Genomic DNA, 16,226 nt, shown 5'->3' with positions numbered 1-16,226 from the left:
AATGAAGTCCTAAAATGCCAAACTCCTGAATGTATTTCTTTGCTCCCAGGTGACTTACTTCCTCATAAGATTTGTTCACTTTTTTGTTTCAGATGATGAGACTCAACTTAAAACCAGTGGGTCCATTTCTCAGCAGGATATTTTTGGAGAAAAATTATCCAATGAACAGAAAATAGCAAGGTTCACAAAAAATGATTCTTGGGACTTCCTTTTAGAAGAAAATTGGGATGCAAATAAGCGCAACAGGGGGAGACATTTGAGGTGAGTTGCACTTAGGAGAAAAAGCAGTATTCTAATAGAGAATCATAGTATTTCATGAAATTAAAAACAAAACAAAAACATATCTCTAAATTTATTTGTTCACAGAGAATATTATCACCTCTCATTTTTTTAAAAATGTGACTTATACATTGAAAGATAATTCAGTTGAAAACAAGTATCAGGGAAATCTATATATATGAGAAACAGTGTTGTTCTAATGGGCTGTGGTCAAGCCCTCTTCCAAAGGATTCAGTTTATTCCACTTTGAAATAATTCAAACAGGACAGAAAACCTCCATTTATAAAGAAGGTGGTAAAATGTAATTGCAGTACTCATTAATAAATGTTAATAAATCAATGTGCAAACCATTAATAACGTGCTTCCCTTTTTTAGCAGAAATTATACGGTGGAGAGAGTCTGTGAAAATAATAAAAATAATAAATATGGAGAAACCTTCAGCCATATTCCAAATCCTAAGCTGTACAAGAAGACTCCTGCTGGAGTAAAACTTTATGAATGCAGTCAGTGTGGAAAAGTCTTCAGGCATCGTTCATCCCTTAAGAGGCACAAAAGAAGTCACACTGGACACAAACTATATCAATGTGAGGAATGTGGGAAAGCTTTTAGTTGTTCTTCATACCTAAGTAATCATGTGAAAACTCACAGTAGAGAGAAACCCTATGCATGTAAATTTTGTGGGAAAACATTTATTCGTTCCCATTCCCTCACTGGACATATAAGAAGTCACACTGGAGAGAAACCCTACAAATGTAAGCAATGTGGGAAAGCTTTCAGTTGTCCTAAGTCCTTTCGAGTGCACGTGATGATGCACAGTGGAGGGAAACCTTATGAATGTAAGCAGTGTGGGAAAGGCTTCAGTTGTCCCAAATCCTTTCGAGTACATATGATAATGCACACTGGAGAGAAACCCTATGAATGTAAGCAGTGTGGGAAAGCCTATTATTGGCTCACATCCTTTCAAAGACATGTGAGAATTCACAATGGAGAGAAACCATATAAATGTGAAAAATGTGGGAAAGCATTTGGTTGGCCCTCATCCTTACATAAACATGTCAGAATGCACAATGGAGAGAAACCGATAAATGTAAGCAATGTTGGAAAACCTTCATTTGGCCCTCGTTCTTCCAAAAATGTAAAAATGCAGACTGGAGAGAAACCATATAAATGTGAAAAATGTGAGAAAGCATTTGGTTGGTCGTCATCATTACACAAACATCTCAGAAAGCACTCTGGAGAGAAACCTATAAATGTAAGTAATTTGGACAAGCCTTCATTTGGCCCTCATTCTTCCAAAAACATAAGAATGCAGACAGGAGAGAAACCATATAATTGTGAAAAGTGTGGGAAAGCATTCGGTTGGTCCTCATCCTTGCACAAACATGTCAGAAAGCACGCTGGAGAGAAACCTATAAATGTAAGTAATGTGGGAAAGCCTTCAGTGGGCCCTCATTCTTCTAAAAATATAAGAATGCAGACTGGAGACAAATCTTATAAATGTGAAAAATGTGGGACAGCATTTAGTTGTTCCAAATCCTTTCAATGTCATATGAGAACTCATAGTGGGAAGAAATCCTATAAATGTAAGTAATATGGGAAAGTCTGATGGAAACTATTTCTTGTATCATAGTTCAGAATATTCACACCAGGAGAGAACTCTTACAAAAGTTAAAAATATGTTACTGCCTTGATCACATCTCATCCTTAAAGTGGAACGCTAGCAAATTAATTTCCATTTCTTTTTCAAATAAGCATCAAAATGAGAATTCTCTAAGTACTGCTATAGTATACAAATTTTTATATATAGTGGATTTTTTTTCCTCATAAATGCAGTTAATAATTTTTTGTTTCCACTTTGAAGTGTGTTACAACTGGGGTGATTTGAAGTGCATTTTAAATATGCATTAGGTTTAATTTTTATATAAATATTTTTTATTATTCTGAAAGGATGGAGCCATTAGCAACCAATGTAATGATGGTATTTGTTGGGATTTTTTTTTTTTAACTGGCTCTGTGTGTTCCAAACTGGATATCATTTACCCATTACATATAGTTCACCTTACTATTTTATTGAGAGAACCTACAATTTTTAATGTTAACACTTTTTACTTACATAAGGTATGTATGCTCAGCAATTTTTTTGGCCAAAGGACCATTTTTCCATTTTGTTGGCTAGCAAATTTGTAAATATGTAAGTTGGCAGAAATTTATAAATATGAGAAGGTCTTGAAGGAGTATAGCTTCATATGAACTACTATTTTTATCTGTTGCTATATGCTCTTTGTCCTTGCTTCTGGCTGGGAATTGGACCATAGCTTTGAATTGAGAAGAGAGACAAAGAAATCTAGAGGTGAAGATGGTTCTGTTGGTTTGTGTTATAGAAACATACCGTGTTTCCCCGAAAATAAGACCTAGCCAGACCATCAGCTCTAATCATCTTTTGGAGCAAACAACATAAGACCAGGTATTATATTATATTATATTATATTATATTATATTATATTATATTATATTATATTATACCTGGTCTTATAGTAAAATAAGACCAGGTCTTATATTAATTTTTGCTCCAAAAGACGCATTACAGCTGATGGTCTGGCTAGGTCTTGTTTTCAGGGAAACATGGTAGATAAGGCTAGGAACTACATTTCCCAAGATGCCTTCTCTATATGATTCCATGATAGAATTCTGTGATAGCCCAACTTACATTAGATTTGGAAAAAGCAATTTTTCAGTTTGTTGAGCCATCACTGTACAGGGAGATAGACAGATGCATAGGGACTTTGTGGACCCCCGTCGCCAACTTGTTTTCATGATTGCTGGCCCTGCCAAACAAAAGTATCCTCAACACAAATACCGACTGGTTGAGTTGTATTTTGTCAGAGGGGTAGGTAGGCTTCCACAGACATCCCTCCCTATTAACTTTCCCATCATGGATACTCCTCCATGGTTAGATGTTCACAGTTTGCATTTTCCTGCAGGCCCGATGCTATCTACCAGGCCACTGATGGGGGTGTCATGGCTATTGATTTTATCTCATGCTCTGACTTCTCTTTTCTCTAGATCTTACCATATATAAAGTCTAATTTGTATAGTGAACACCTCATGCTCTTCATATTTCTCATGCTTTTCTGTTTCTGATTCCACACAACAGATGTAGTGAGTGACACAGCCATAAGATCACATGGTGCTGTGTTTCTCTACTGCATTGTTGAGTGGCTGCCCTGACCCAGTACTTCTGTGAGACAAATAAGCACAGTATTGACATATCGGGCAGACTGTGTGGGTTTTCTGTTACTCAGAGCTGAGTACAATCCCTCAGTATGTGTTTAGTTATTAAGACTGATGTGTGATGAAACAAATGTGTATTTTTTTGGTTGAACAAGGCTGTGTTTCTGAGAAATATCCTATTTACTGTTTTCAAGTAAGTTGTATATTATGTAAATATGTAAAGTATTTCTGAAGTATAGCCTATTAACTGTGTTTTCAAATAAGTTGTATACTAACAAATGTCAGGCTCTATTTTTCATTTACTGAAAAGGTATATTAAAAATTGCAACTATGAGTTGTCAAATAAACTTTGTAATTTAGTGAATTTAAGCATTATACATTCTCAGTCAATATCACCATACAAGTTTAGGCATTTTTCTAGCAAATTTTATTTCTTATATTGTTATAATTTTATTAATATAACTTATTCAAAGTTGTAAAAACAATGTTTTTTAATCAACTTAAGTACTAAATAAGTCTAGCAAAGGATATAAAAACATCCTGATGAAAAACATTTAAAAATTTATTGGATAATATGAAAGCAGAATGAAGAAAAAATATAAACCATGACAAGGGGGCTGAAAGGGAATGCAGGATGAAGGAACGGGCCTCAATGAGTGAGTTTATCATCATTAATTCATGTATATTCACACTAATATGTCTTAAACACTATTTCTGGAACTTTTCAAAGGTGTTAGTAGGTAGTGGACAGTGGTACAGAAACAATCCTCCATTCATGGAGTTAAATGTTACTATTTCCCATAAAAATGAAGATAGTTCAGCCTCATTTTTGCAAAGGTTGAATTTTTTAGTGCATGACATATATGTTTATGAGATTGGACATTGGTACCTGGGACCAGAGGCTTCAAATTAATTTGAACCACGGTGTGTGGGTGTTTGTGTTTAACATCCTTGTGAATTTGAAATTGCCTTATACATTTGGCATTTGTCCTGACAAAATTTGTTCTGCAGAAAACCAGTGTTTCACAGTGTGAGGAAGCTTTGTGGTTACTTGCACAATTCTAATCCCTTGTTGAGTCTTCCCCTATGAACAGAGTGATATCTTTGAGAGTCCACTCTGATTTTCTGGTAGAAGCAAGAAAAGCTATAAATGGCAAAAGGTGAATGATTGAAATGAGCTGCAAATGGGGTATCATTTTGAGTGATCTCCCAATTTATTAGACATCCTCCAATAAGGAAATTTATAATGCCCCTTTATAGGAGAAGAATGGGCAGACTTTTGTTTTAATATTCCACAAAGCCCCAAATGCCCATTTTGTTTTTCACAGGTACTGTTTCCATATGCTTAGACTTGCACTACATGTTAAGAAAGAGAAAAATGCAACAGCTTTGTGTTTAATTAAAGGACAAATGAAGGCTAGTCTTTGTCTTTTTCCATGTTCACTCTTGCTGTCATAGCACTGCAGAGATTAGTGTCATTTCATAATCACTATTACCTCATTTGGTCATCCCTCAACATCCTTCCCATTTTACAAATGACAAAAGTTAAGCACAGGAGCTGAGTTCTGCTGAAGCTTATGCACACCATTACGATAATACAACATTTTGAAGGCCTAATGTGGCCATCACCTGTCTAGGCACTGTTGAAGTGTTTAAATCTCAAAACAACTCTGGAGAACAACTATAATTACACAGTTTTCAAAACACAACATCAAATTTCAAACATAGTACTCAAAAGTCTACATTTATATGACACTCTAGAAAAAGCAGAGGTATAGAGAACTAGGAGTTAAGAGTGGAAGGAAAATTTGTCTACACGTGGGCATTAGGAAGTTGTTTTCTTGGGGTGAAGTAGTGTTCTGTATCCTGATTATGGTGGTGCCTGTATGCATTTATGAAAACCCATGGAACTACACTTTTAATTGGGAAGTTTACTATTTTTATTTTTTTAAAAAATATTTAACAGTAATTTCTTTTTTTTTAAATTTTTATTAGGGAATTTTGGGGAACAGTGTGTTTCTCCAGGGCCCATCAGCTCCAGGTCATTGTCCTTCAATCTCGTTGTGGAGGGCACAGCTCAGCTCCAAGTCCAGTTGCCATTTTCAATCTTAGTTGCAGGGGGCGCAGCCCACCATCCCGTGTGGGAATCGAATGGGAACCTTGTCGAGAGCTTGGCTCTAACCAACTGAGCCATCCTTCCAACCTGAATTTTTCTGCTTCTAAATGAATTAGTAGAAAACAAAAATCTCTTATGAACTAAGAGGAAATTTAAACCCACCCAAAGCTCGATTTTTAGATGTGCAATAACAGTCCTTTCCACCTCAGACTCGTGACCCATCAGGCGTTTATGGGAAGCCGTCTGAAGCTGGTACACACTCTCCACAGTCACACCTGCCCTCACCACGTTACCTGAGAGAAGTGAGAGGGAACCACCTGTGTGTGTCTTTGTCAACGTGTCACCAACTTCCTGGGGCCAAAACTGTGGCGAGCTGTGGTTTGATATTTCAAAGGAATCCCAGAGAGTTCCACAGGGGCTCCTCCTGGAGGGAAGTGGGGGTGGGGGCTTCCCTGTACTTGGGCCTTCCCACCAGGTGCTGTTCCGGCACCATCTGCAACTCAGTTCGGGCCACCTGACATCTCAAGCTCAAACCCGGTCCCGATCTTCATTACTTCAGAACTTCACTGGGGATCCACCCCTTGAGCTCGTCTAGCCGTCACTTCTGTGCAGAAATTCCACATGGCCGTGGTCAAAGACTCCGGGAGAAATGGGAGCCGGTGACTCACATTCTTCCAGGGCAACACGGTCCCAAATGAACTCCACACCCTATTTCCCCGCTAAACAAACTTGAGTTCGCATCTGTCACAGTCGCAACACATAACACGAGCAGTTTGTGAGGGAGAGCACTGCGCCCACAGCAGTGCGCACTGGCGCTCACGCTCGCCCGCTTCCCGCCTTCCCGCCGCCTTCCCGCCGCCTTCCCGCCTTCCCGCCTTCCCGCCGCCTTCCCGCCTTCCCGCCCCGCCCCGCCGTGTGCGGAGGCCCGGGGTGCGCATGCGCCGCCCATGTCCTCCTTTGCAAACTCCTGGGCAGTTCCCGGTGTAGACTCCTCAGGACCCTCCCTGCCTCACATCGTGCTCCTGTGCTGGACGGGAAACGCCGGTGGACCCCAACAGCTTAGAGTAAAAGCTTCCTGAGACTCTGGCATCCCGCTTTTCGGGTTACTCCCGGCAGGGACGCGGACGCACTGGGGCCGCGCAGACCCCTGGGCCTGCTGCACGCGTACACATGCTGCGCGGCAGAGGCTGCCCCCACAGGGCTTGGAAGAGCCGGGGACTATGCAGCCCAGGTCAGGGCGGGGCCGGAAATGCTGAGGAGCCCGCAAACCCTGCTCCTACTCCTATCCACCAGCTCCCGCTAGGCTCGTTGGTCCCGGAGGTTGCCTGCCCCGGGAAGATGAGATAGCCAAGCGTAAGAGACCTTCACTCTCCCGTGGCAGGTTGTGGCAGGGGTGCTGGCAACTGTGACGGCAGATGGTGACGGCTGCAGGGCGAACGGTGGGAGCTTAGCCGGGACCACAGGGTGGGGATGCAAACTGGAGAAAAGTGCAGCCTCGCTGGCAGCCGCGGCGCCGCGGCGGAGAACGTGGCAAAAGGGGGCGGGGCGGGCATGGGGGCGGGGCCGACGTCCTCTTGGCCCAACTCCCTTAGAGAAGCAAGGGAACCGGAGATGTCAAGGAGTGACCCCCTCCTGCTGGAAACCTAAATCACCGCGAGGGCCAGAAGCAGGTGGGCCCTGGCCCGGGGAGTCGCAGGCTCCAGTTACCCTAGGGGGTGATGACACCACTGTTACTGACCCTTCCGGGTGGGGGAACCAAACTGAGGTCCTTTTGCCCGGTGCCATTTCAGCCAATAAAATGAGACTGAGTTTGGTAAAGCAGAGAGAAACTTTATTCTTTGATCAAGGAATGGAGAAAAGTGAGCTCGTGTTCTAAGGGCACCACCTGGGCTGGGAAGCAGCATTCTATATTTATAGGCTGTGGAGTGATTAAATTCTTTTTTAGGCATGTTGAGTTATTCTGTTGCACTTGGTGCTTTTTGCACACGATGCCCCATTGCCATCTTGGTTTTTGTGCTTGGCACCTTGGTCTTTGCGTTCGGCGCTTTTCCTTTTGCGGTAGGGAATCCTTTTCACTTCCTGTAAGCAAACACAACTTCTGACAGTTTAGATACTGAAAAATGTTAGAGTTTTTAGATACTAGCCCGGTAACTACCACCTCCCTACAGGTTGTTACAGAGACTGGGGCCGGGGTGGGTGCAGACCGGATTTTGTGCACAGTGAGAGTTATGCAATTCAATGAGAATGTATTTCCTCATATGTAACAGGCTTTGTACTGGGTGCTGTCTGTTTAGCTGTAATCAGAACAGAGGGAATATCCCTGTCCTCTTGGTGCTGAAATTCTGGGGGAAAAATAAGGAAATGTAATCAAACTCTAAAGTATATCGAATGGTGATAAGTCCTAAGAAGAAAATGAAAACGGGAAGGGGTGCATAGGGTCTGGGCTGTGTTTGTGTGTCGGGGAGGTCTGTAGGTACCATTATCTCTGAGGGTGTGCGTACCTTTATGTTCAGATTCTAAAGTCTGGGTGATTCTGTCTCCGGGACCTCGTGGGTATGGCTGGGATTGTCCATGTCACCAAGTTGTGTTCAGGCAGGAGTGTTAATGAGTCTCCTGCACGACTGTGATGTTTCCTGTCTCTGTTTATGTCTCCTATTCTGAGTATAATAAATAATAACCTAATGTTGGCCATTTGGATGTCTTCCTTGGAAAATGTCTACTCAATTCTTCTGCCCATTTTTAAATTGGATTGTTTCAGCTTTTTCCCCCCTTCTATTGAGTTGTGTGAGTTCTTTATATATTTTGGATGTTAACCCCTTATCAGATACATGCCTTGCAAATATATTCTCCCATTTTGTTGGTTGCCTTTTCATTTTGTTCATGGAGAAATTTCTTAAAGTGATTGAAAATTCAACTGTCTCAATCACCTCATACACATTAAGGATGGCTACTACAAAAAAAGAAAACAGGAATAACAATTGTTAGTGAGGATGTAGACAAATTGGAAAACTTGTGCACTGTGAGTGGAAATATAATATCGTGCAGTTGCTATGGAAACAAGTATGGCAGTTCCTCAAAATATTAAAATAGAATTACCATTTGATTTAGCAATTGCACTTTGAGTATATACTCAAAAGAATTGAAAGCAGGGACTCAAAGAAATATTTGTACATCCATGCTCATAGCAGCATTATTTACAATAGTCAAAAGATGGAAGCAACCCAACTGTCCATCGATGGATTAATGGATAAAAAAAATGTGGCGTATACATACAATGGAATATTATTCAGCCTTAAGAAGGGGGAAAGTTCTAACAAATGCCATAACATGGATGAACCTGGAGGACGTTATGCTCAGTGAAATAAGCCAGACACACAAAAAAACAAATAGAGACAGAAAGTAGAATGGTGTTTGGTTGCCAGCAGTGGGAGGCAATGGGTAGTTATTATTTAATGATGTAAAGTTGTAGATGTGAACAAAACCAACTTCATCTCTGTATCCTGTATTTCATTTCGTTTTTAATTTTCATGCTTTGACCTTTTACCAACTTCACTTTCCTTAGCAAGCATATCAAAGTCTTCTAGTTGAGGATTATCTGTGTTCCGTAAAGTATAGCCATAAATATTTTTGTTAGCAACAGCCAGAATGGCATGACAACTGAAATAAATATCAAACTAGTTATAATATCGATTATAAACAATCACCCATCAAAAGACCACCAGGAAGTATGGCCTCTGGTGGTACTATGTTCTTTGTCCCTTAGTCTTGTCAATCATTAGTGCCCGAGTTATACTATAAAAACAGTACTGTAATGAGTCTGTTAGCAGAGAATAATTTGTGCAGACTACTGAGTTGTCTATCTGCTCCAGTCTGGTCTTCCCATAAATAAATAAATTCCACTATATGCTATGGAGTTGCCTGCTTTGTATGTCAGTCTTAAGATACCTTCTTATTATGGTGGCCATTATTTATACCTTTGCCCCGCCATCAGACAAATGGGTATGCAGTTTCAGTTTTGCAATATGAAAAGAGTTCTGTAGATGGATGATGGGGATGGTTGCACGACAGTGTGAATGTACTTAATGCCACTGGACAGTATACTTAAAAATGGTTAAGATGGTAAATATTAGGTGTATTTTACCGCAATTTAAAAATTTCAAATTTCAGATCCAAATTCATACTTAATACAATAACAGCCAGTCTCCGCAGGAGTGAAGGGAAGGGCATGTCATCTTATGCTGAAGTATCTTATGCTTGAGTATCTACTGCTGCTTAATAATATCACTCCAAAACCCACAGATTAAAACAACAGTTATTTTGCTAACAGATCTGCTGTTTGGCCAGGGCTGGGTATTGACGTCTCTACTCCACGCTCCAACCAGTTTGTTGGAGGAGATAATCAAGAGGACATAATTGCTGCTGACCCTTGACCTTGACCCAGGCAATCAGAGGCTCCTCACCCCCTCCCATGTCCTTGGAAAGTATGTTCTGCCTACTTTTCCCACAGTGGGAGGTGTTCCAAGGACATAGCCTTGGGTGAGTAAGGTGTTGTTGAGACCATCTTGACTTTATCCATGAGTGAACCCAGTGAAGGCCTAGGTATAAACTTTGAAGATTCTGGTGGATAGGTGTGGAAATCTACAGCTCTTACCTTGTAAGGAATTTCCCTTGCTAATTAAAACGGCCACCTACCAGTCTTGAGGGCCCTGCCTCTTCAGTCTCTCCTTGCCCTCTGTGTCCAGGAGCCAGTTTGTGAACCAACACAGTTGGAGTGTTCTTTTGGCTAACTAGTTTTTACAGGGCCTACCATACCTTCTTATCCTGTGGATCATAGGGAAGTTTACAGCAAATAGCAGTGTTAACACAATGCAGGACGGTATCTCCCCACCCCTATTAGCAAAAGTGTCCTTTTTAGTTCACCATCAGTAAATCTGCTCTTTATCCATTCCAAAAGAAAATCAAAACGAAGTCATAAAAGGACAAAGATATTCTTTTGGCTTGGATTCTAATAACTGCTATTTAGTGTCTTTTGCAAACCTGTAACACAGGCTTTCTTTAGTTGTCATTTCCCGAGGTTTAGGTGTATGTTACCAGTAGTCATCACTAGATGGTAGCAGAGAGCGTAAATCAGATTTCAATAGAGGGTTAAGCCAGCTCAAGCGTTTCCAGGCATCATGTGTCTTCGGAAACTAGTGAGCTGTTCAGGCTAAGACTGCAGTTGAGGCACCTCCTGCCAGCACACACATGGGGCTCCTGTACGTCTTGCCAATCAGGGTTCTGATAGTTCAGACACTTGGGTTCTGGCAAACGGCTGCTAGTGTCCCTAAATAAAGCTGCTTTGGACAGCAGGCTCACTTAGTGCCTCCTGGCTTTGTGATCACAATTTCCCGCGCTTTTGCACACCTCCCTTCTTGTGGATCTAAGCTGAGTCAACTTGGTGGTTTCACCACTACCCCTTTTTTGAGAGCGTTCCCAGCAACAAACATGGATCTGCTGGGTCATGTGTTTACCTCTTTCCCTTAGGAATTTTATATGGAAATAAAATGTAAATCTCCAATTCATGCCATACATAAAACTTCTTGACAAGTGGACTAAAGATTAATGTGAATCTTAAACAACTTAAGAAAACAGGAGAGGTCATCTCCATGAATTTGGAATAGGAATTTTTTTTTTTTTTTTTAAAGAACACAAAATATGTCTTGGTGTGGGCCTCTTTGTTTTCATCTTGTTTGGGAGTCACTACCCCTCCTGGACTTGTATGTCTATTTCCTTCATTAGGTTAGGGAAGTTTTCCATCAATATTTCTTCAAATAGGTTTTCAATCTCTTGCTCTCTCTTCTTCTGGTACCCCTATGATGTAAGTGTTGGTATACTTGATGTCCCAGAAGTCCTTAAGTTACCCTCATTTTTGAAAAATTCTATTCTTCCCCTAAGTCCACTGAGCATCCATAAAACTAGTGTTTTGCACTGTGTGTCTGGTAGTTCGCTTGTCTACATTTTGTTTAGTTCTTTTTCTGGAGTTTTGTCCTGTTCTTTCATTTGGGGTGTTTCTCTATTCCCTCACTTTGGTTGCCTCCCTGGGTTTGTTTCTATGTATCAAGTAGATCTGCTGTGTCTTCCAGTCTTGGCAGGATGGCCATATGTAGTAGGGGTCCTGTAGGGCCCAGTGGCACAAACTCCCTGGTCACCTGAGCTGGGTGCTCCAGGTGTGTCCCTTGTGTGTGTCCTCCTGTTGTGGTTGAGCCTTGATTGCTGCTGGCATGTCAGTGAGTGGGACTGAACCTCAGGTTGACTGGCTGTGAGGACTGGCTCTGACTACAGCAGACGAGCTGTTGTGGAGGGTCCGACCCCCCCCCGCCCCCCAGCAGGATTCATTTTATGGGGCTCGGGGGCTTGCTGAATCTATCCTTTGGGTGTGTAATTTCTGGAGCTAAATGGGTGGTGCTCTAGTGTGGTCTGAAGCTAAACAGGAGGTGGTGTGTTGGTTCTGGGGCCTTTTGGGAGGAGCTCCAGTATTGGCCCAGGTCAGCTGCTGCCTGTATCTGGCCCGTGACCACCTGGTAGGAGCTACAAAGTGATCTGTAGTTGGTAGCTGCCTGTGCTGGACCTGGAGGCACTTGGGAGAGGCTAAGCTGTGAATTGAGGCTGGCTGCCACTAGTGCCAGGCTTGGGGTTGCTTAGCAAGAGGTATAGGGCATGACAAGGACAGTTTCTGCTTGTTTGGTATTTGTGGACCTTTGAGAAATTTTAGGAAAGTCTGCAGCATGGGCTGAGATCTGCCGCTTGTGAGGAACAGCCACTGAAAGAGGTTCAGGCTGATGCTTGGTTTGGGTAGGATGGGGTCTCAGGGAATCACCAGGATGGGAGTGAGCAGTGTTAGCCAGGTTGATGGAGACTTAGATTTGGTGCCTGCCTGCTCATGCAGGCTGGGTGGGGGGAAGGCTCAACAAAGGAACAATGGCATCTGTCAGCACTTCTGTCCCAGTCAGAGCTGCCACTCCAGCCCTCGCCCTGAAGACAATTCAATTCCTCCCCACACATCCTTGGTGCTTTTCGAGCTGCTGTCCCTTCACTGGAGTTTGTGAGCGAGTGAGTCTTTGTACAGGTCCTTTAAGAGGAATGCCTGGGACTCCAGCAGCTTTACCTCTCACCTGGATAGAACACCTGCTAATTTTCACAGCCATATGTGGGGACTGGTCTTCCCAGCATTGGATGTCCAATCTGGGGAGCCCAGTGTGGGGCTGGGTGCCCTTGCTCCTTAAGGGGAACCTCTGCAGCTGATATATTCCTCCCAATTTTTAACCATCACATGTGGGTGTAGGACCAGCCCATTTCATATCTCCACTCCTTTTATCAGTACTGACATGGCTTATTTATATCCTTAGTCATAGGAGTTCTGTTCCTCCTTCAGATGGTTCTCAAGGGTGGTTCTATAATTTAGTTCTAATTTTGATGTCATTGTGGGAGGATGGGAGCACAGTGTTTACCTACTCCGCCATCTCGACTGAAAGTCAGGATCCTTATTTTTATAGAGACTCAGTACTCTATTAACTGCATGGATACAGGACTGTGTATCATTCACACTATTTACAAACACCCTTGAACAGTTCCTGCAACAGTGATTACTTAAGACAGATTAGGTGACGGGAATAAATATTAATGAACATATCCTCACTCACTGATGCCCCTACTGTCCATAGAAAACAATACAGACTCATCTTCCTGCTTTCCCTTGTTATGGATTATTTTCTGCCAAAACCCGTATTTCCATTTTTATACCAAATCTCTCCTCTTTGCATAAAAATCTTTACCTTTTTTAACATCAGTTTTTCCACAAACATGTATATACAAGAACTGCGAGGACTCGTTTGTTTCTTGCTTCCACATTGACAGCCTACCATACATGCCTTGATTAGTTTCAAGACTAATTTTTTTTTTTCTTGATCTGTCTATATAGACGAAAATCCATTTTATTTGTTTAGGTGCTCCTATGTTGGGTGCATAGATGTTTACTAGGGTTATGTCCTCTTGTTGGATCGATCCCTTTATTATTATGTAGTGCCCTTTGTCTTTTATTATAGTCTTTGTTTTTTTATTATAATCTTCATTTTAAAGTCTATTTTATCTGCCGTAAGTATTGCTAGCCCAGCTTTTTTCTCATTTCCTTTTGTGTGAAATATCTCTTTCCATCCCTTTACTTTCAGTCTGTGTGTCTTTTGATCTGAGGTAAGTCTCTTGTAAACAGCATATCCACTCAGCCACCCTTGTCTTTTGATTGGAGCATTTAGTCCATTCACATTTAAAGTGATTATTAATAGGTACATATTTATGGCCATTTTGTTATTCATACTTCTGGTCTTCCTTTGTTAGTTTGTTTTCACCTTTCTTCAGCTTAAAGAAGCCCTTTTAACATTTCCTATAATACTGGCTTGGTGGTGATGAATGCCTTTAGCTTATTGTTTTCTGTGAAGCTCTTTTTCTCTCCTTCAATTTTAAAAGATAGCCTTGTTGGGTAGAGCAGTCTTGGTTGTAGGCCCTTGTTTTTCATCACTTTGAGTATCTCCTGCCACTCCCGCTGGCCTGGAAAATTTCTGTAGAAAAGGCAGCTGATAGTCTTATGGTAGCTCCCTTGTAAGTAACCTGCTGTCTTTCTCTTGCTGCTTTTAGGATCCTGATTTTGTTTAGAATGGCTGGTAGATAAAAAGAGGTTTAATGATTAACACTGAGTGAAAAGCATGGTCTCTGAACTAGAAGGACTTGTTTTGAATCCTGACCCTGGGTTTACCACTTGCTAGCTTTATAATCTGTAGGCCTGTTAATTCACAAAAGGAGATAAAAGTATCTACTTTATAGTTTCATAGGATTAACTTATGTTAACAGAGTTAATTTATGAAAAACAATTAAACAGTGCCAGATACATAGTAAGCATACTCAATAGTTTACATAATGAGAAAGAAAAATCAGCCCTTAAGAACTGGGACATACCTGACCTGGCATTCACTTCTAGGCCATGGTGTTCTGTTGAACAGAAACAATTTTACAGAACACTATCATCAGACACGGCCATTGGGTGATTGTTATGGAGCAAGGAAAAAGCGAGAGCCTATAATCATTATGTAATCATGGCATTACACAGAATAAAGAATTATGCAAATCACAAAATGATGACATATTCCACTAGTCTAGCTAATAAACCTGATTTCTTCTTTATAAGTTAATTTTAGCCCCAGTCCCTTTTGTCTGCCTTCTGCCTTAAAATTCCCAATTACACAATTATACTCACTTCCTCTATCAGATGTCCCCAAGAGCATTCTCAGGCGTGATGAAACCCTAGACAGACTGACAGGAGTCAGAAGAGCTGTCAGATCATGATTATGGTGAAAAGATACAGATTAAAATCAGCAAAGGGAAACGGCATATATGGTGAAGTCCAGGAGAAATCAAGTGCAGGCTTCGAGCTGTCCTTTCTCAGTGGCGTTGCATGAACAGCACTCCCAGCGATGGTGAGTGACAGCACACATGAAGTGTCACCAGTCACAGAATCGCACCTGAGCTTTGGTCTCCAGCATTTTTAATGGGGGTCATGTAGCCAGGGAGCGCCCAGGTAACTGCGTTTATCGACTCGGTGTCCTGGTCCCCTCAGAGGTCAAACTGACATATTGTCACTACATCCTTATGCATACAAAGACAGGCATTCACCGGAAGTCACTTCGTTAGCACAAGGCATCTGGTCAAACTGATGCAGTGTGGCCCAAGACCTCAGGCAGACGAAACATTCTCATCAAGCAAAATTTCCCAAGGACTCAGAATTCATTATCTCTCAGGAACTGACCAAGGACCATTGCTGTCCTTGAAAAGGACAGAGATGGAGCAATCAAAACTTGCTGAGTTAACACTTCCTGGTAACAGCCAACTCAGCGCAAAGCCTAAAACCACCTGAAATAAGCCCAGTTGCTGTTAGTCCTTCCTAACACACAATTTCTGGGATGTCCTGTTGTTCCTCATGCTATGTAGTTGTCCCATCGCAATAGATCAGTAAACCTAATTTTGTTCAACTGCAGTTGTACTTCTCATGGTTTTTGGCTAGGGGGCATTGACATAACCAATGTATAAGCTTTTGTCCTTACAAACAAATAGGTGGTTTCAAGGGAGAAATTGTTTCACGTTATAAAAAAATGTTGAATGAAAGAAATCTAAAATATTTATGTACTATGACTTCAGAACATGTTTTAAAAGACAAATGTAGGATGATTTGACAATAATTGTATTGGAATATTTTAACATATTCTGTCAGCACATGAAAGATTTCATTAATACACAGCAAATATAAGACTAGTTTTACTAGGATTTTTTTCTAAGAAATATGTACAAAACTTTTGTGTTTGACTAAAAAAAAGTAACCTAATTTTACAAATATAAAAATTGTAATGAAATTTTACATATTAAATTTATCATTTAGAGATTACACTGAGGTGCCTAGTTCTCTCATGGAATTGTCTGGAAACAAAAAGTATAGAGTAAATGCAACCACTCAATAATGCAATCAGGAAGCAAAGTCCTATGCATTTTCTTTCACCATGTTGTAACTTTCAGGGTGCAG

At 41.2% G+C, this 16,226-nt stretch overlaps 2 protein-coding genes across 2 annotated transcripts in view; both read left to right on the top strand.

Annotated features, from left to right (window-relative positions):
* Positions 1 to 16,226, top strand: part of LOC308508980 (uncharacterized protein) — a 146,150-nt gene that overhangs the window by 13,256 nt on the left and 116,668 nt on the right. The window lies entirely within an intron of this gene.
* Positions 1 to 16,226, top strand: part of ZNF556 (zinc finger protein 556) — a gene marked incomplete at its 5' end in the record, with an annotated part of 38,494 nt that overhangs the window by 254 nt on the left and 22,014 nt on the right. The window contains 5 exons of the mRNA XM_081076477.1: positions 93 to 261; positions 655 to 1,366; positions 6,427 to 6,650; positions 6,743 to 6,857; positions 7,008 to 7,296. Coding sequence (XP_080932603.1) covers positions 93 to 261; positions 655 to 1,366; positions 6,427 to 6,650; positions 6,743 to 6,857; positions 7,008 to 7,296 — 1,509 coding nt within the window. The remainder of the gene's footprint in view (positions 1 to 92; positions 262 to 654; positions 1,367 to 6,426; positions 6,651 to 6,742; positions 6,858 to 7,007; positions 7,297 to 16,226) is intronic.

This window comes from Rhinolophus hipposideros (assembly GCF_964194185.1).
Source record: "Rhinolophus hipposideros genome assembly, chromosome: 16".
NCBI classification, from domain to species: domain Eukaryota; kingdom Metazoa; phylum Chordata; class Mammalia; order Chiroptera; family Rhinolophidae; genus Rhinolophus; species Rhinolophus hipposideros.
The sequence above is the reverse complement of the archived record's forward strand: the minus strand, read 5'-3'. Positions and strand labels throughout refer to the sequence as shown.